The sequence below is a fragment of the Oryx dammah genome, unplaced genomic scaffold (genome assembly GCF_014754425.2).
Source record: "Oryx dammah isolate SB20612 unplaced genomic scaffold, SCBI_Odam_1.1 HiC_scaffold_5, whole genome shotgun sequence".
Classification (NCBI taxonomy): domain Eukaryota; kingdom Metazoa; phylum Chordata; class Mammalia; order Artiodactyla; family Bovidae; genus Oryx; species Oryx dammah.
This window is the reverse complement of record NW_024070189.1, coordinates 86,957,603-86,979,346: the sequence shown is the minus strand read 5'-3', so window position 1 is coordinate 86,979,346 and position 21,744 is coordinate 86,957,603. Positions and strand designations below refer to the sequence as shown.

General features: G+C 38.0%; 1 protein-coding gene across 1 annotated transcript in view; it reads left to right on the top strand.

Moving 5' to 3' along the window:
* MEIKIN (meiotic kinetochore factor) overlaps positions 1-20,825 on the top strand; it is a 135,099-nt gene extending 114,274 nt beyond the window's left edge. Inside the window, exons 12-13 of the mRNA XM_040241605.1 lie at positions 16,720-16,840; positions 20,695-20,825. Coding sequence (XP_040097539.1) covers positions 16,720-16,840; positions 20,695-20,825 — 252 coding nt within the window. The remainder of the gene's footprint in view (positions 1-16,719; positions 16,841-20,694) is intronic.
* Positions 20,826-21,744: the final 919 nt, after the last annotated feature.

Genomic DNA, 21,744 nt, shown 5'->3' with positions numbered 1-21,744 from the left:
TTTACTCCATTGTATATTCTTGCCTCCTTTGTCAAAGATAAGGTGTCCATATGTATGTGGATTTATCTCTGGGCTTTCTATTTTGTTCCATTGATCTATATGTCTGTCTTTGTGCCAATACCATACTGTCTTGATGACTGTGGCTTTGTAGTAGAGCCTGAAGTCAGGCAAATTGATTCCTCCAGTTCCATTCTTCTTTCTCAAGATTGCTTTGGCTATTCGTGGTTTTTTGTATTTCCATACAAATCTTGAAATTATTTGTTCTAGCTCTGTGAAAAATATCGCCGGTATCTTGATAGGGATTGCATTGAATTTGTAAATTGCTTTGGGTAATATCCTCATTTTCACTATATTGATTCTTCCAATCCATGAGCATGGTATATTTCTCCATCTATTAGTGTCCTCTTTGATTTCTTTCATCAGTGTTTTATAGTTTTCTGTATATAGGTCTTTAGTTTCTTTAGGTAGATATATTCCTAAGTATTTTATTCTTTTTGTTGCAATGGTGAATGGAATTGTTTCCTTAACTTCTTCTTCTACTTTCTCATTATTAGTGTATAGGAATGCAAGGGATTTCTGTGTGTTGATTTTATATCCTGCAACTTTACTATATTCATTAATTAGCTCTAGTAATTTTCTGGTAGAGTCTTTAGTGTTTTCTATGTAGAGGATCATGTCATCTGCAAACAGTGAGAGTTTTACTTCTTCTTTTCCAATTTGGATTCCTTTTATTTCTTTTTCTGCTCTGATTGCTGTGGCTAAAACTTCCAGAACTATGTTGAATAGTAGTGGTGAAAGTGGGCACCCTTGTCTTGTTCCTGACTTTAGGGGAAATGCTTTCAATTTTTCACCATTGAGGATAATGTTTGCTGAGGGTTTGTCATATATAGCTTTTATTATATTGAGGTATGTTCCTTCTATTCCTGCTTTCTGGAGAGTTTTTATCATAAATGGATGTTGAATTTTGTCAAAGGCCTTCTCTGCATCTATTGAGATAATCATATGGTTTTTATTTTTCAATTTGTTAATGTGGTGAATTACATTGATTGATTTGCGGATGTTGAAGAATCCTTGCATCCCTGGGATAAAGCCCACTTGGTCATGGTGTACGATCTTTTTAATGTGTTGTTGGATTCTGATTGCTAGAATTTTGTTGAGGATTTTTGCATCTATGTTCATCAGTGATATTGGCCTGTAGTTTTCTTTTTTTGTAGTATCTTTGTCAGGTTTTGGTATTAGGGTGATGGTGGCCTCATAAAATGAGTTTGGAAGTTTCCCTTCCTCTGCAATTTTCTGGAAGAGTTTGAGTAGGATAGGTGTTAACTCTTCTCGAAATTTTTGGTAGAATTCAGCTGTGAAGCCGTCTGGACTTGGGCTTTTGTTTGCTGGAAGATTTCTGATTACAGTTTCAATTTCCGTGCTTGTGATGGGTCTGTTAAGATTGTCTATTTCTTCCTGGTTCAGTTTTGGAAAATTGTATTTTTCTAAGAATTTGTCCATTTCTTCCAGGTTGTCCATTTTATTGGCATATAATTGCTGATAGTAGTCTCTTATGATCCTTTGTATTTCTGTTCAACCTGCTTATTTAACTTATATGCAGAGTACATCATGTGAAATGCCAGCCTAAAAATCAATAAAAAATTTTTAAAAATAATTTTTTCTCTGTGAGGGTTAAAGGATCTTTTCTTTATCCTTGGTGTCTTGAAATTTCATTATCATGTATTAAGGCTTTGGTATATGTTTTTATTCATGCATTGTGGTAGAACACAGTGGATTTCTTTTAACCTGGAAACAAATACTTTGGTTTGGGGAATTTTTTCATATTATTTCTTCAATAATCTCCTCCTCTCTGCATTTTCCCCTTTTTCTGGAACATCTATTATTTGCATACCAGCCCTCTCAATTTCTTATCTTTAAAATAATGTCTTCATCCTTTTGTTCTGCTCTCTGGGAGATGTCCTCAGTTTTATCTTCCACATCTTTTATTGACAATTTTGTATTAATGTTGTGGCTCAGAATCCACCTGCCAATGCAAGGGACACAGTTCAGTTCCTGGTATGGGAAGATCCCACATGCCAGGGAGTAACTAAGCCCTTGAGCCACAACTACTGAGCCCACTCTCTAGAGCTTGAGAGTTGGAACTACTGAACCCTGCGTGCCCTAAAGCCTGTGCTCCACAACAAGAGAAGTCACCACAATGAGAAGCCTGTGCACCACAACTGGAGAAAGTATGTGTAGTTTAAAGAAAAAATTAGATGGATACCCTTGTGCTTACCCACTATGCAGACAATGAAATAGAACATTACAAATACTGTCTCCCCGAAACCCAAGGAATCTCACTATGATTCCATGAACCCTGTCCTATAAGTAATGACTGTCCTGAGATTTGTGCCATTCATTCCTCTAATTTCTTTTTATTTTTACAACTGACATCTTTACTAAATATTTCATTCCATGAGCATCATATATTTCCTAATTTAAGTGCTACTCAATATTTTTCAATAAAGTTTTATTATTTTAACCAGAATAACCTTGTATTTTTGTTGTTGTTAAATATATTCCTAGGTATATTATTTGATACTTTGGCAAATTGTGTCTTTTTATCATTATATTTTAAAAATTTGTTTATGGAGTATAGAAATACAAATGATTTGTGTATATTTGTGTATATGCAGAACCCTGATAATCTTGTTAATGCTAATATATGTTGAATTCTTTTTGATTTTCTATGTAGACAATCATATCATCTTTGAATAATAACAGTTTTGTTTCTTCCATGAGACCTGTCCCTTATTGTCTTGGATAAGACCTCTAGTACAACATATTTCTTATTTAAGATCTAAAGGGAAATTGTTTAAAAAATTTCATTGTTAAGCTTAAAGCTTGTACAAACTTTTTTTTTTTTAATTTATTTATTTTTAATTTTTACTTTACAATTCTGTATTGGTTTTGGCATAGATTGACATGAATCCACCACAGGTGTACATGCGTTCCCAAACATGAACCCCCCTCCCACCCCCCTCCCCACAACATCTCTCTGGGTCATCCCCGCGCATCAGCCCCAAGCGTGTCATATCCTGCATCAGACAGACTGGCATTTAGATTCTTACATGATATTATACATGTTTCAATGCCATTCTCCCAAATCATCACACCCTCTCCCTCTCCCCAAACTTATTTTATAGACAACTTGTATTAAGCAGGATAACCTGTAGTAATAAATAACTAAAATTTTTAGCAGCTAAAACAACAAAGTTTCATTTCTTGCTCATGCTATACATACCTCCATTGAGTTGACGTAGGACCCTGCTCATAGAGCAGCTCCATCTTGAATATTTCTAGAAATTATGCCAGTGAAAAAGAAAGCTCTGAAATGCCTTACACTGGCAATTAAATGTTCTGGCTTGGAAGTGACATTCATTACCTCTGCTCAAAACTCAGTGGCCAGAAATACTCACATGACCTTACTGAATCAGAAAGGGGCTGAAGGTACATCTTCTCCAGAAAAACAAAAACTCTTTGAGAAACGATACCTCAGGACCATCACCATCCTTTACTAGGTTGAGAACTTACCTCTATTTCAAGTTTTCTATGACTTCTGATAGCCTAATGTCATTTCCTTGTAAACTATATGTATGCAGGAGAGGGTTAAAAATATCAGGCCTGCACATTCCCAAGTTCCTCAGGCTTATCCTGGGATGAGGCTCCTGGGAGATGACCTCTAAGGCCTTGGAGTATCAGTGGATGCTTGGATAACAATGTTTTTGTATGTCCTGAGCCAGGCCAGATAGTTTATGCTAACAAGTGATTTATGGTAAACACCTGCTTTTGTTGCCTGAGGTTTTGGGCCACCTTGAATCAGTTTGACCTCTGGGGGACTGGGGTTTGAGTAGCTGAGGTCAGTCCTGCAGGCATTGCATACTTATGTGACTGACTCTAAATAGAAACCCTGATACCATAAGGCTCACTGAGCTTCCCTGGTGGGCAGTACTTTGCACTAGGGAGAAATAAATGTTCTCCATTTGACTTCAGCAATGAGTGGACAACTGGAAGCTTATCCTCCTGAATTCAAATCTGTATGCCTTTTCTTCTGGACTCCACCTTATGTGCCTTTTCCTTTTGCTGATTTTATCTTGTTTTAATTTTTTTTAAGTAACTGTTTAAATTGAAGTAGAGTTGACTTAAAATATACTGTTTTCAGTTATATAGCTAGTGATTCAGTATTTTTGTAGGTCAGGAAGATCCCCTGGAGAAGGAAATGATAACCCACTCCAGTATTCTTGCCTGGAGAATCCCGTGGACGGAGAAGCCTGGTAGGCTACAGTCCATGGGGTCGCAAAGAGTCAGACACAACTGAGCGACTTCACTCACTCACTCACTCATTCTACTATAAGTAAGGTGAATGTGCTGACCACTGCACCTCAGAAACAATATTCCACTATAAGTTATTATAAGACATTGGCTCTCATTCCTGTGCTATATAATGTATTCTTGTTGCTAATCTACTTACGACATAGTAGTTTTCATCTGTTAATCCAATCCCCTTAGTTTGTCCTTCTCTACCATCTTCACTTTAATAACCACAAGTTTGCTTTCTGTATCTGTGAACCTGTTTCTGTTTTACGTTTATATATCAGTTTGTATTATTATTTTTTAGATTCCATATATCAATGATATCATAGAGTATTTGTCTTTGTCTGACTTAACTTTACGAAGCATAATATTCTCTAGGTCCATCCATGTTGCTGCAAATGACAGCATTTCATTCTTTTTTTATGGCTATTGGTCCTTTGTGTATATGTATTGCATCTTCTTTTTCCATTTGTCTGTTGATGGGCCCTTGAGTTGTTCACATGTCTTGGATATTGCAAATAGTGCTGCTGTGAACACATGGGTGTATCTTTTCATTTTTTCTGCAGGTATTCCCAGGAATGGAATTACTGGATCAAACGGTAGTTCAATTTTTAGTTTTTTGAGAAATCTCCATACTGGTTCCCATAGTGGCTGCACCAATTTACATTCCCACCAACAGTGTACAAGAGTTCCTTTTTCTCTACATCCTCTCCAATATTTGCTTTTTGTAGACTTTTTGATGATAGCCATTCTGACAAATGTGAGGTAATGTCTCATTGTTGTTTCAATCTGCATTTCTCTGATAAGTAGCCAAGATGAGCATCTTTTCATGTGCTTGTTAGCCATCTGTTTATCTTCTTTGGAAAAATGTCTAGTTAGGTCTTCTAAGCCTTTTTTTTGAGTTGTTTGTTTTTATTGATACTAAGTTATATGAGCTGTTTATATATTTTGGATATTAACTCCTTGTTGGCCATATCATTTGAGAAAACTCTCCCATTCTATAGGTTGTCTTTTCATTTTGTTTATGGTTTCCTTTATTATGCAAAAGCTTTTTAATTAGGTCTTGTTAATTTCTTTTTGCTTCTACTTCTTCTGCCTTAGGAGACAGATTAAAAAAAATATTGCTACTGTTTATGTGAAAAAGTGTTCTACGTTTGTTTTCTTCTAGGAGTTTTACAGTTTCTGGTCTTAGATTTAGATCTTTAATCCATTTTGAGTTTATTTTGTAAATGATGTTAGAAAATGTTCTAATCTCATTCTTTTACATGTAGTTTTCCATTTTCCCTCAGAACCACTAGTTGAAGAGATTGTCTTTTCTCCACTGTGTATTCTTGTGTCCTTTGTCATAGATTAATTGATCATTGGTGTGTAGGTTTGTTTCTGGGCTTTTTATTCTGTTCCATTGATCTATGTGTGTGTTTGTGCCAGTACTCTGCCATTTGATTGCTATAGCTGTGTAGTATAGTCTGAAGTCTGGAAGGGTTATACCTCCATGTTTATTCTTTTATCTCAAGATTATTTTGGCAACTTGAGATCTTTTGTGGTTCCATATGATTTTTACAATCACTTGTTCTAGCTATGTGAAAAATATTGTTAATTTTGATAGGAATTGCATTAAATCTATAGATTGCTTTGGGTAATATGGCCATTTAAAAAATATTAATTCTTTCAAACCAAGAGCATGGGAAATCTTGCCATTTCTTTGTATAATCTTCAGTTTCTTTCAACAGTGTTTTATAGTTTTTAGAGTATAGATCTTTTACCTCCTTGGTTAATTTTGTTCCTATGTATTTTATTCTCTTTGATGCAGTTTTAAACAGGATTTTTTCTTTCCATTATTTCATTATTTTTGTATAGAAATAAAAATCTGTTCTATAAAAAACAGATTTCTGTGTTTTAATCTCACATATGCAACTTTCGAAGAAGGCAATGGCAACCCACTCCAGTACTTTTGCCTGGAAAATCCCATGGACAGAGGAGCCTGGTAGGCTGCAGTCCATGGGGTCACTAAGAGTCGGACATGACTAAGCGAATGGAATTGGTGTGAGTGGGCATCTTTGTCTTGTTTCTCACTTTAGAGGAAAGACTTTCAGCTTTTTACCATTCAATATGATATTGAGTGGGCTTGTTGTAAATGACTTTAACTAAGTTGAGAGTTTTTGATGAGAGTTTTTATCATGAATGGATGTTGATTTTTGCCAAATGTTTTTTCTGCATCTGTTTAGATGATGACATGATTTTTATCCTTATTTTGGTCACTGTGCTGTATCACACTGATTAATTCATGAATGATGAACTGTCTTTGTGACCCTAGACTAAAATCCAAATCCTAGACTAAATTGATCATGGTATATGATTCTTTTTATATATTGTTGGATTTGGTTTGCTAAAATTTTGTTGAGGATTTTTGCTTCTGTATTCATCAAGGATACTAGTCTGTAATTTTCTTTTTTTGCAGTGTTTGTCTAGTTTTGGTGTCAGGGCAACAGGGGCCTTATAATAGAATGAACTTGGGAGTATTCATTCCTCTTCAATTGTTTTGAATAGTTTGAGAAGGATAACTATTAGTTCTTTGTATGTTTGGTAAAGTTCCCTTGTGCAGCTGTCTTGTCCTAGATTTTTGTTTGATGTAAGTTTTTTAAATAAAAGGTATTTCACTTCTAATGATTTGTTTTTTTTAAGTTATTTGTTTCTTTTTGGTTCAGCCTTGGCAGGTTGTTTGCTTCTGTAAATTTGTTTATTTCTTCTAGGTTGTTCAATTTGTGGGCATACTAACTGTTCGTTCAGTTCAGTTCAGTTGCTCAGTTGTGTCTGACTCTTTGCAACCCTACGGGTAATGCCGGAGTCCAGCTCTAGCAGCCAGGGAATCAGCCTGAAGGGATGAGCGATGTCAGCAAGTAACGATGCAGCCTCTCATTCAGCTTTCTTGGACTGCATGTTTATTTCAAGCTTTAGGTTCTCTTTTATACTTTGACAAAAGCATTAGGTCAGAGGTTTGACATTTTCAATTTCCCCTCACCCAGATTTATTGTCTCCATAAATCATTGTTGCCCTTCAAGCAGAGTTTCTGCTTCAGTGGTTCTCTCAGAATTGTGTTTACTTTAACTTGTGATTACATTGTAACTCGTGCTTATATTTGGGCTGCATACCGCAAACCTCAGTTTATTTCTTATCTTTCTAAATCCTGTTTGCCCCTAGTATCCTGATCTCACTATCTCTTAAGAAGGCTTCTAGCTATTAATATCTCTAAAATTCCTAATCTCTATAAGCTATAGTAAAATATGCTAACATTACAACATTCCTTAAATCTTTAGCTTCTAACTATTTTTAATTATTCCTAAGGCCTAAATTCAGCAAACTCCTTTGCTATATACATTTCCTTCACAAATAAGTTTCAGATAACAATCCTTCCCATGACCTCAAGCTGCAGCCTATGTGCTCATCCTGGAACACTGTTTTGTAAAGAACCTTGAACAAATGTCAATGATTAACTTTATGAATTATTCTCTGAGCACAACTGCAGAAGGCTTTGTGCCTTCTCATGCTTCTCTCAAGAGCAATAAGCACCTTAATATTCTTTTCAGTCAACTTAGCTGAGGAAAGGAAAAAACAAGTCAGAATCACAAGACCTAGCTCCTTCATCCCGGGTTCGTTCCTGCGGGACAAAGAGAGGGAGTTGGGGCCATGCCTCCATTTTGTCAATGGAGGCTTGTAATGCCTAACACGGCTCCCGACAGGGTACAGCATGCCAGGCCTCCCTGTCTATCACCAACTCCCGGAGCTTACTCAAACTCATGTCCATTGAGTCAATGATGCCATCAAACTACCTCATCCTCTGTTGTCCCCTTCTCCTCCCACCTTCAATCTTTCCCAGCATCACGGTCTTTTCAAATGAGTCAGTTCTTTGCATCAGGTGGCCAAAGTATTGGAGTTTCAGCTTCAGCATCAGTCCTTCCAATGAATGTTCAGGACTGATTTCTTTTAGAATGGACTGGTTTGATCTCCTTGCAGTCCAAGGGACTCTCAAGAGTCTTCTCCAACACCACAGTTCAAAAGCATCAATTCTTTGGCACTCAATTTTCTTATAGTCTAACTCTCATATCCATACATGACTACTGGAAAAACCATAGCTTTGATTAGATGGACCTTTACTGGCAAAGTAAGGTCTCTGCTTTTTAATATGCTGTCTAGGTTGGTCATAACTTTTCTTCCAAGGAGCAAGTGTCTTTTAATTTCAAGGCTGCAGTCACCATCTGCAGTGATTTTGGAGCCCCCCCAAAATAAAGTCTGTTTCTATTTCCATTGCTTCTCCTGTTCATAGTATTATGTTTTTTTTTCTTTTTATGTCTCTGTGGTATCAGTTATTATTTCTACTCTTTCATTATTTATTTTGAGGCAGAGGCCTCTTTTCTTCTTGATGAACTCAGCTAAAAAGTTTATCAATTTTATCTTTTTTTAAAAATAGCTCTTGGTTTTATTGATCTTTTTTATCTCTGTTTTTACTTATTTCATCTTATCTTTATTATTTACTTCCTTCAGCTGTTTTGGGGCTTTGCCTTTTCTTCTTTTTTAAATCTTTTTTTTCTTTTACATTTCAAAATCTTTAAATAAAGAGTGAAATTTTAAAATATTTATTTATTTATTTATGTCTGCATTGCCATACATGGGTTTACTCTACTTGCAGTGAGTGGGGGCTGGTCTCTAGTTGTCGTTTTGTAGACTTCTCATTGCAAGGGCTTCTCTTGTTGTGGAGCACCAGCTCTAGGATAAGTGGGCTTCAGTAATTGTGGCTCATGGGCTCTAGGTGGGCTCAGTAGTTGTGGCACACATTTAGCTGTCCTGCAGTATGTGGAATCTTCCCTGACCAGGGATTAAACTGTATCCCCTGCATTGGCAGGAGGATTCTTTACTACTGGATCACCAAGGAAGTCCTTTAATTCTTTTAAGTGAAAGATTAGATTGTTTATTTGAGATTTTTCTTATTTCTTGAGGAAGGCCTTTATTGCTATAAATTTCCCTCATATAGATGTTTTTTGTTGCATCTAATTGGTTTTGGGAAATTGTTTCCATTTCATTTGAGATTTTTTTTGGTCTTCTCTTTGATTTCATAATTGACTCACTGGTTTAGTAACATGTTGTTTAGTCTCCACACATTTGCTCTTTCCCCATTTTTCTTTCTATAGTTGATTTCTATTTATATACCATTGTGATTGGGAAAAAAAATGCATGATATAATTTCTGTCCCTTTAAATTTTTTGAGGCTTCTTTTGTGGCCCAGTAATGTGATTTATCCTGGAGCACTTGCTATATGCACTTAAAAAGAATGTGTATTCTGCTGTTTGGGGATTTAACATCCTATAAATGTCTATTAAGTATACCTGGTCCATTAGGCCATTTAAGACCACTGTTTCTTTATTGATTTTCTGTAAGGATGATCTGTCCATTGATGTCAATGGGATGTTAAAAGTCCTCTTCTATTAATATTACTGTATTATTGCCAATTTTCCCCTTTATGCCTGTTAGTTATGTCTGCTTATATATTTAGGTGCTCCTGTATGGGTTTGTATATGTTAATGATATAATATCATCTCCTTGTATTGTTTCCTTTATCATTATACATGATAATTAATCCTTTTTTTAGTATAGCATTTGTTTTAAAATCTTTCATCTGATATGAGTATTACTACCCCTACATTCTTGCTGTTTGCATGAAATATTTTTTCTCTCCCCTCACTTTCAGTCTGTGTGTGTCTTTAACACTGAAGTCAGCCTCAGGTAGGCAGCATATTGAAGAGACTTTATTATTCCAATCATCCACCCTGTGTCTTTTGGTTGGCACATTTATTTCACTGACATATGAAGTAATTATTATAGGTATGTACTTATTACCATTTTATTACTTTTTTCCAGTTGTTTCTGTAGTTGCTTTCTGTTCATTTTTTTCTTCTTTTTGTTTCTACCATTATATTTTGATGATTTTCTTTAGTGGTGTTTTTGGTACATTTCTTTTTGGTTTCTCTGTCCATTGTAGGTTTCTGATCTGTGGTTATCCCTGGAGAAGGAAATGGAACCCACTCCAGTATTCTTGCCTGGACAATCCCATGGACAGAAGAACCTGGAGGGCTACAGTCCATGGGGTCACAGAGAGTCACACATGACTGAGCAACTAGCACTTTACCACAGAAATAATATTGACCTATGATTATATCTATTTGTTTTAAATTTGTATTCATTTAAGTTCAAACACATTCTGAAAGATCTAATTTTTTTTTTACTCTTCTCCCCAACATTGTGTTTTTGATGTCATATTTTGCATCTTCACGTTTATCTTTTTGCTGATAATTGTAGTTGTAGTTGCTTTTACCATTATATTTTGTCTTTTAATCTGCACACTGGCTTAATCTTCACTGCTTACTATGTATCTGTCTTTCCTACTGGAATTTTCTCTTTCCTCTAGATTCTTACTTCTTTTTCATTTAGAGACCTTTCAATATGTCTTTTAGGGTAGGTTTAATATTGGTAAATTCTTACTGCTTTTCCTTGCCTGAAAAGATCTTTTTCTCTCTTTCTATTGTAAATGATAATCTTGCTGAGTAGAGTATCCTTGGTTGCAGGTATTTTTCCTTTTAAGACTTTGAAAATATAATGCTGCTCTCCTCTGACCTGCAGAGTTTTTGCAAAGAGATCAGGAGATAGCTGAATGGAAATTCACTTGTGTATGACTCTTTGTTTTTCTCTTGCTGCATTTGAAATTCTCTCTTTAACTTTTGCCATTTTAGGTATGACATGTCCTGGCAAGGGTCTGTTTGAGTTCATCTGGGTTAACTGCCCATCTGGGCAAACCCAGTGGCTCTGCTGTCATCAGAAGTCTAGACTGCTTCTGGGGTACTGCTTGAGTAAGTGCCAGCAGCCGCCGCCACTGTCCCACCTGGGCTCTCCCCTAGAACTGGGTCACCTTTGCATCCCAAGGTGGAGTCTTTTCCCCTGTGCTGGCTGCCACAGATCCAGTGCCACTCTGTGACATGGAGTGAGCTGGACCAGGGTGCTCACTTGACTCAACTGGAGAGTACTGTGAGGCAGTTGTTGGAAACCCAGCACTTGCTTGGGCAGACCTTTGTCTTCCCTGCCTGGCATCAAGCCAGTTCCCGCACACTCCTCATGAGTGAAGTCCAGGTTTCTCCAACTTTCCTATCTCTTCCAGTGGTTCTCCAACCAGCCAAAGGGACCAAATGACTAGGTTCTCCCAAGAAGACTCTGGTACTGTTCCATGTCAGAAGGATGGAAAATGAATACTGGGCAGGAAAATTGTAGATGTCCACCTCAGAGTATAAATTTTACATTAGAATAGGCTTCTGTATAAACTTTATTTAAAATTTGAGGTGCCCTTCATACATATGTATCTCTGCTTCTGAGTTCTAAGAGATAAGATATGTTTGAAAGAAATGGCATTTCTTTAATCTAGAGATGGTCTGCTTGATGGGATATTGTCAAAATTAACTGACAATTACTATTAAATTACCAGTGGCATTTTCCACAGCACTTTTCGTACTTGCTTTTTTGTTGTTATAATGAAATTATAGGAAGATGTGAAGTGTATTTTGTCATCATTTCTGCTTAAAACTATTCTGAGCTGAATCTTAAAGAATGACTCTGACACTGACCTTGACCCTGATCATTTAACCTACTATTTTGTTGCTCTTATTTGATGAGAATATTGTAGATCTAATTGATGATCTCATCCTCCTAAGATCTGTATCTGTTTCTACTACAACAGGTGTGGCGCAGGTTGTGTATCAATTTAGGACCTCTCTGCCCCGCTTTAGTGATTCTGGTTTTGTGTCAGAATCTCATGTTCAGCATTCCCTTCTTTCTGTTAGCCCCTTACTGAGCCAGTCACTATGTCCAGGGGCATAGAATACATTGATTGTTTAGACTGGGTCTTGTGACCATGTTGATGCTTAGAAGTATTATCAGTGGTGCTGGGAAAACTGGAAAACTACATGTAAAAGAATTAAATTCAAATATTCTCTAACACCATGCACAAAATAAACTAAAAATGATTTAAAGACCAAAATGTAAGATCAGATACTATAGAATTCCTAGAGTAAAAACACAGGCAGAATACTCTTGACATAAGTTGTATTTATGTCTTTTTGGATCCTCTCCTAGAGTAATGGAGATAAGAACAAAAAAAAAAAAAACAAATGGGATCTAATTAAACTTAAAAGCTTTTTGCACAGCTAAGGAAGCTATAAACAAAATGAAGAGATAACCCCAAAAATGAGAGAAGGTATTTGCAAATAATGCAAGTGACAAGGGATTAATCTCCAAAATATAAAAACAGCTCACACAGCTCAATATCAAAAAACAAAACAACCCAATCAAAAAATGGGCAGAAAACCTAAACAGACTTTTCTCAAAAGAAGATATATGGGTGACTAAAGAGCACATGCAAAGATGTTCCATATCACTAGAGAAATGCAAATCAAAACTACAATGAAACCCTCCTACATTGTTGCTGCTGCTGCTGCTAAGTCGCTTTGGTCGTGTCCGACTCTGTGTGACCCCATAGACGGCAGCCTACCAGGCTCCCCCGTCCCTGAGATTCTCCAGGCAAGAACACTGGAGTGGGCTGTCATTTCCTTCTCCGATGCATGAAAGTGAAAAGTGAAAGTGAAGTCACTCAGTCGTGTCCAACTCTTAGCGACCCCATGGACTACAACCTACCAGGCTCCTCCATCCATGGGATTTTCCAGGTAAGAGTACTGGAGTGGGGTGCCATTGCCTTCTCCCCCCACGTTGTTGATGAAAATCTAAATTGATATAGCCACTATGGGGAACAGTATGGAGTTTCCTTTAAAAACTAAAAATAGAGCTCCCATATGATCCTACAGAAAGTGAAGAATAAAGATAAAGAAGAACCTCTTGATGAAAGTGAAAGAGGAGAGAGAAAAAGTTGGCTTAAAGCTCAATATTCAGAAAACTAAGATCATGGAATCTGGTATCATCACTTCGTGGCAAATAGATTGGGAACAATGGAAACAATAACAGACTTTATTTTGGGAGGCTCCCAAATCACTGCAGATGATGACTGCAGCCTTGAAATTAAAAGACACTTGCTCCTTGGAAGAGAAGTTATGACCAACCTAGATGGTGTATTAAAAAGCAGAGACATTACTTTGCCAACAAAGGTCCGTCTAGTCAAAGCGAAGGTTTTTCCAGGAGTCATGTACAGATGTGAGAGTTGAACTATAAAGAAAGCTGAGCACTAAAGAATTTATGCTTTTGAACTGTGGTGTTGGAGAAGACTCTTGAGAATCCCTTGGACTGCAAGGAGATGAAACCAGTCCATCCTAAAAGAAATCAGTCCTGAATATTCATTTGAAGGACTGACACTGAAGCTGAAACTCCAATACTTAGGCCACCTGATGTGAAGAACTGACTCATTTGAAAAGACCCCGATGCGGGGAAGGATTGAAGGCAGGAGGAGAAGGGGATGAAAGAGGATGAGATGGTTGGGTAGCATTACCAACTCAATAGACATGAGTTTGAGTAAGCTCAGGGAGTTGGTGATGGACAGGGAAACCTAGCATGCTGAAGTCCCTGGGGTTCCAAAGAGTCAGACATGACTGAGCGAGTGAACTGAACGAATGATCCTACAATTCCACCCCTGGGCATATGCCTAGAGCAAGCTATAATTTGAAAAGATACATGCATCCCAGTGTTCATTGCAGCACTATTTACAGTAGCTAGACATTAAGCAACTTAAATGTCCAACTTATGGTTGCCCAGGGGAAGATGAATGAATAAAGAAGATGTGGTATATTTATACAATGGAATATAACTTGGCCATTAAAAAGAACGAAATAGGCAGAATACCTAAACAGACACTTTTCCAAAGAAGACACACAGATGGCCGACAGGCACATGAAAAGATGTTCAACATCACTAATTATTAGAGAAATGCAAATGCAAAGACTACAGTGAGGTATCACCTCACACCAGCCAGAATTGATATCATCAGAAAGTCTACAAACAATACATCTTGGAGAGGGTGTGGAGAGAGGGAACCCTCCCTCACTGTTGGGAATGCATGTTCAGTTGCTTCCGTTGTATCCCACTTTATGCGACCCTATGGACTGTAGCCCTCCAGGCTTCTCTATCCATAGGATTCTCCAGGCAAGTATACTGGAGTGGGTTGTCATGCCCTCCTCCAGGGATCTCACCCATGTCTCGTGTGTCTCTTGCATTGGTAGACAGGTTCTTTACCACTAGTACCAGCTGGGAAGCCACCCCTCAATGTTCTTGGGAATGTAAATTGGTGCAGCCACTGTGGAGAACAGTATGGTGATTCCTTAAAAAACTAAAAATAGAGCTACCATATGACCCTGAAGTTCTACTCCTGGGCGTATATCTGGAGAAAAACATGATCTGAAAGGATACATGCACCCCAGTGTTCATTGTAGCACTGTTTACAATAGCCAATACATGGTATCAACCTAAATAGCCATCAACAGAGGAATGGATAAAGATGTGATACATATATATGATGGAATATTACTCAGCCATTAAAAAGAATGAAATACTGCCATTTGCAGCTACATGGATGGACCTAGAGAGTGTCCTCCTGAGTGAAGTGAGGCAGACAAAGAAGGAGAAATCTCATACGACATCCCTTATGCTGCTGCTGCTGTCATGTCAGTCGTGTCCAACGACTCTGTGACCCCAGAGACGGCAGCCCACAGGCTCCGCCGTCCCCGGGACTCTCCAGGCAAGAACCCTGGAGTGGGTTGCCATTTCCTCCTCCAGTGCAGGAAAGTGAAAAGTGAAAGGGAAGTCGCTCAGTTGTGTCTGACTCTTCACAACCCCATGGACTGTAGCCTACCAGGCTCCTCTGTCCATGGGATTTCCCAGGCAAGAGTACTGGAGTGAGTTGCCATTGCCCTCTCTGGACATCCCTTATATGTGGAATCTAAAAATAAATGATACACATAAACTTATTTAAAAAACAGACTCATAGACTCAGAGAAGGAATTTATGGTTGCCAGGGGAAGGATGGGGGGAGGGACAGTTAGGGAGTTTGGGATGAACATGTATACACTGCTACATTTTAAATGGATAACCAATAAGGATCTACTGTATAGCACATGGAACTCTGCTCAATGTTATGTGGCAGCCTGGATGGGAGGGGAGTTTGGGGGAGAATGGATACATATATGTGTAAGGCTGAGTCCCTTTACTGTTCACCTGAAACTATCACAATATTGTTAATCGGCTATATGCCAATAGAAAATAAAAAAACATTTTAAAAAGAATGAAATAATGCCATTTGCAGTAACATTAATGGACCTAGAGATTATCATACAAATTGAAGTAAGCCAGACAGAGAAAGACAGACATCATATGATATCACTTACATGTGGAATCTAAAAAAGTGATACAGATGAACTTATTTACAAAACAGAAAGAGACTCACAGGTGTAGAAAAGACAGATTTATGGTTACCAGTGGTTAAAGGGGGTGAGCGGAGGGACAAATTAGGAAGTTGGGGTAAACATATATACAGTACTACATATATAAAATAGACAACCAATAAGGACCCACTGTAGAGCACAGGGAAGTATATTCAATATTTTGTAACAACCTATAAGGGAAAAGAATCTGAAAAGGATTCTATACTATATATATATACATATATATATATATATATATTCCTTTTCAGATTCTTTTCTGTACTATGTACTTTTCTGTGCTGAATCACTACTGTATACCTAAAACTAACATGTTATTGTAAATAACTATACTTCAACTTTTTAAAAAGTTATAAAAGTAACCACTAGAAAGATTAAACATTAGTGCTTTGGGGGAAGAGATGTAAAGTGGTATATAAGGCTTATTTAATTTAATCCATCAATTATAGAATAAGTAAATATCTTCATAAAATTTCCAAAAAATTAACTGAGTTAGGAAATCAAGGAATCTATTGTTTGACTCAGACTTAAACTTAAATTCATGTTTTAATTCAGTAAATCCTATAAACTTTCTCTTCAACTTTGGAGTGCTTGAATCTCAACTCTACCATTACTTTTCTCTGTGTTTTTTAAATAAGTTATCCAGCCTCTCTGAACTTAAGCTTCCTTGTTTTACAAATGGGAATAATATAATCTCCTTTGCTGGTTCTTGTGAATATTAAATAAGCAAATGTTTTAAAACCAATTATATAGTGTCCAGAGTGAAGTAAGCACTTCCTAAATGCTTTATATTGTGAATGTCTATGAAATATATCAATATTGAGACTATTTGCCTTTGAAATAAAACAATCTATAGGTTTATTACCTGAAAAAATTATGTAATATGTTTTTTCAGGTTCCTTCAAATGCATCAGAAATATGTTATATTATTAAAGCATCACCAGGAACTAGACAAGTGGAAAGTAAAGGAATTATTGTAAAGAAGAAATATTCTCTTCCTAAAGATATACCTCAAGGTACTATAATATGAATGTAGAACCTACTTTTTGAAAGATACAAAAGATTTTTTCATTGTAAATTCCTTATGTACCCGGGAATTAGTTATAAATTGTGTTCTGAGAGTTCTTCCATGAAGTGGAAAAGGTAAAATTATTAAAAAGCTTGGTCAGTTTTCAGAACCTGAGTAAAATAGGTTTTTGAAAGTCTATTACTGTCATCTCTTAAAAAATTAGGTTATGCCATTGATTTAAAGTGTATTTATCTAGTATCCTTCGTCTTATACTGGTACCAAGTAATGGAGAGGAATTCAATCTCTCAAGGCTTCTACGCTCCAAATTTAGATTTTTCTGTACTTCTCTCACTGCATATCAGACAGAATCTCTAATTACTCAATGAAGCTTGGGAACTTTTGAAAGGTAAGCAAGCAGTAAAGAAACTGAAACTTAATAGGTTATGTATAACTTGATCCCTGCCCCCGTTTTCTCCACAGAACATGCCCAGAGCACTCCTGAAGTCCACAGAGATCTTTTTCATTAAGTTCCTTGACTACTTATTTTAGTGATGCTCATTTGACACTTAATAATATACTACTGGGCTTCCCTGGTGACTCAGATGGTGAAGAATCTGCCTGCAGTGCAGGAGACCTGGGTTCAATTCCTGGGTTGGGAAGATCCCCCGGTGAAGGGAATGGCTACCCATGCCAGTATTCTTCCCTGGAGAATTCCATAGATTGAGGAGCCTGGCAGTCTACCTGACATAATTCATAATGCTAACTTTTTATTATCTTTGGGTTATGAAGTTTTAAATGACAGATATCACATAATAGACTTCTTTCTATCTCAATCTCTGATAACTTTGCATAGTGGTAGGGAATAGTAGATAGTGTATCAATCAGGGTTCTACCAAAGAAACAGAACAAGTGGTATATATAGAGAGACACATATATGTATAGGTATATAAAGAGATTTATTTTAGAGAATTGACTTATGCAATTGGAAGGTCTGATTGCAACCAGTAGGGCAGGCTAAAAACTCTTGGGCAGGAGCCAATGATACAGTAAATCTTCTTTCTTAAGAGAAACTTCAGTTTTGTTCTTAAGGTCTTTCAGTTGATTGTATGAGGCCTACCCACATTATCAAGGATAATCTCCTTTACTTAAAGTTATTTATTACATATGTTAACCATAATACCTTTGTAGAAGCACCAAGATTAGTATTTAATTTAATTAGGTAATGTTACCTAGCCAAGTTGATGCATACAACTTACCATCACAGTCCACTCCATGTCAACTATGCATTCATACACATCTCCTTAAACCGTATTTAATGTCTAAATAAAGACAATAACAAAGTAATACTTCTGCCTAACATACTACAGCTACTCTACATAAAACTGAAAATGTGATCACTCCTTCCCCAGAAGAGGATAAAGTCCTTGGGTGATGTTTGTTTCTCTCCTTGATATCCTGTAACTTAGGTACTATGACATAAAGTTAAGTGCTATTAATAAAACTTGTGTTACATGATACAGGCATGAAAGAGGGAAGAAAACAAAGATATTTGCTTAACTAGTCGCGTGGTCATAACAGCTACTTATAACTTCCTTCTTCCACTACTTATTTCATACAACCTCTACCATCCGCAGCAACCTCAGCTGGTTGTGGTTCTTTTACTGGTCAGGTGACACAACCCTCATTTCTGAAGGGCCTGTGCCATCAGTAGTCCCACTTAGATTGGGTTATTACAGTCCTTAATGATGGGGCATGGTAGTACTAAGAGATGCTCTTAGTACTGCCAGGCTCCTCTGTCCATGGGATTCTCCAGGCAAGAATACTGGAGTGAGTTGCCATTTCCTTCTCCAGGGGAACTTCCCAACCCAGGAATTGAACCCAGGTCTCTCCCACATTGCAGGCAGATGCTTTACTGACTGAGCTACACCAGGAATCCCAGAGATGCTCTAAATGATCTCCTATATTCCAGACATCGTCTTCCTTACCTCCATCAGGGCACAGCAGTCCGATTTCCCCTTGGTAGTCAGGATCAATCACCCCAGCCAGCACAAAGAAGTTTCTTCTTTGCCTGTTGACTCAGAGGTGTGAGAAGCCCAGAGTGGCTAGGTGGCTGTCTTAATTTCCAGTTCAATAGAATCATCGTTGTGACTCCTGGTAACAGCATTTCTCCCTTTTGAACTAAGACATCTAGACCTTACAGCATAAAGTTATGGCCACAGGAGGCAAAAATTCTCCTAGTGGGTCACAGGTTGAATGGTCTCACTTCCATTTCTACCACTTGATTCCTGGGCTTGTGAATCATGGTTATGGAGAAACAGCACCACCATATATTGGGTGCTGAATCAGAACATACACAGCCTTAGGCAGAGCCTTGCCCCAGATCTGCAGGTTGATGCTATAATGAGTCTTCTAAAGGCCTTTCCACCATTTTGTCAAGCCAGCTGCTTCAGAGTGGTGGGGAACATGATAAGACCACTAAATTCTGAGAGGTTGGGCCTATTGCCAAACTATTTTTTCTGTGAAGTGAGTTGCGTGATCAGAAACCATGTTTTGGGATAACATGATGGTTTATAAGGCCTTCTGTAAATCCTTGGTTGGTGAGTTTTAGAAGAAGCATTATGTACAGGGAAGGCAAATCCATATCCAGAATAATTGTCTATTCCAGTAAGAATAAAATGTTTCCCCATTCATGATGGAAGTGGACCAATGTACTCAACCCACCAGGTAGCTCGCTGACCACTCCAGGGAAAGTAAAAGTCGCTCAGTTGTGTCTGCTCTTTGTGACCCCATGGACTATACAGTCCATGGAATTCTCCAGGCCAGAATACTGGAGTGGGTAGCCTTTCCTTTCTCTAGGGGATCTTCACTAGGTGTTGGTCTTTGCTGCTGACAGATTGGGTACTCAGCAGTGGCTGTAGCCAGGCCGACTTTGGTGAGTGGCAGTCTGTTTTGCTGAGACCAGGCATAATCTCTATCCCTGTCACCATGGCCACTTCGTTCATTGCCTTATTGGGTGATGACAGGGGTGGCTGGGGACAGAAGCTAACTGGTGTCCACATAACAGGTAATCTTATCCACTTGATTATGAAAATTGTCCTCTGCCTAGGTAACATTTGGTGAGTGTTCGTGTGGGATACTGATATTATGTTTTTTTGCCCATTCAGAGAGTTCTAGCCTCATACCTATTCTCATATTTTCTAGTCATCAATTTTCAAATCATGTATCTTCCAAGTACCTGACTACCTAGCCAAATTATTGGTCACAACCAATGAAAGTGAAAGTATTAGTCACTCAGTCGTGTCCAATTCTTTGCAACCCCATGGAGTGTAGCCCCGCCAGGCTCCTCTGTTCATGGGATTCTCCAGGCAAGAATACTGGAATGGGTAGCCATTACCTTCTCCAGGGGATTTTCCGTACCTAGGGATAAAAACCCAGGTCTCCTGCATTGCAGGCAGCTTCTTTACCATCTGAGCCACCCCATATATAATCACACATCTGGCCATTTCTTCCAATAAAATGAATAACCGGATTTAGTCCTTGAAGTTCTGCCCACTTGAAGGATATTCCTTCACCAATTTCCTTCAGGGATGTCCCAGAAAGAAGCTATAGGTGCTAAAGCTGTCCACTTTCAGGTGGTGTCTGCATATCATGGAGAACCATCTGTAGATGAAGCCTGAGCTTTCTTTTCCTCAGTTACTTGTCCAGAACTCCCCATGATTCCATTAAAGCAAGCAGGGAAAGAGAAGATAAAGTATCAGGAATAGTGGACATGGCATGTGGCTCACTTCCTCATATAACTTACTTTTGCCTTCAGGGCCTGCTTGAGCCCAATCTCATAAACATGTTTCTATTTGCTAACAGTGTGCGGCTCTTCACAGCCAACTTTATGGCTTGGTGCAGCAGACGACACACAATTCATGGTGGGCAGCTCAGCTCTGATTGTAACTTGGTGGTCCATGGTTAAGTGTTTGATCTCTACTAAGACTCAGTAGCAGAGCATAAGCTATTTCTCAAAAAGAGAGTGATTACCCACGGAGGATGGTAGCACTCCATTGAAAAATCCTCAGGGCCTGTACTGTGATTATTCATCTGCAAGCCCCAAACAGCTTCTCTTTTTGCCACTGCCACTTCAAGCACCATTCGATCTGTTGGACCATTATGGCACAAGCAGTGCAGTAGCCTGGACCTTTTGCAGACTCTTCTCTTTGTTCTGAGACCCCGTCAAAACCAGCAACTTTTTAGGTCACTCAGTAAGTGGGCTGGAGTTGTACACACAAATGAGGGATATGTTGACTCCAAAATCTAAAATGGCCATCTACGTATAGTGTCTGGTTTTTGGTTGTTGGAGGGTCCAAATGCAACAATTTATCCTTTACGTTGTAAGGCAGATCTCTCATACCACTGGACCCCTAGAAGTTTCACTGAAATGGAAAGAAACCCGGCAGTTCCATTTCCCTGGGCCCTCAGTTCAGTTCAGTTCAGTCGCTCAGTCGTGTCCGACTCTCTGCACCCTAGAGACCCAGAATTTCTATTCTGAGGAATATATCCACTGTAGTGTGTACATATATTCCTCATAAGAAATATACTATAATGTTCATAGCAGCACTATTGGTAACAGCTTCAAACCAGAAACTATTTGAATATGCCCATCAACAGTAGAATGGATAAATAAACTGTGATATAGTCACTGATTACACCTGTGGTGGATTCATGTCAATCTATGCCAAAACCAATACAGAATTGTAAAGTAAAAATTAAAAAAAAAAAAAAAGAGCTATGTAATACTGAGAATCAACAGTATACAGTTACTTGCAAGAGTATTGATGAGTCCCACATAAGAAGCCAAACACAACAGAGTACATTTAATATCACTTATATTTAGCACAAAACTAGGCAAAACTAAACTGATGG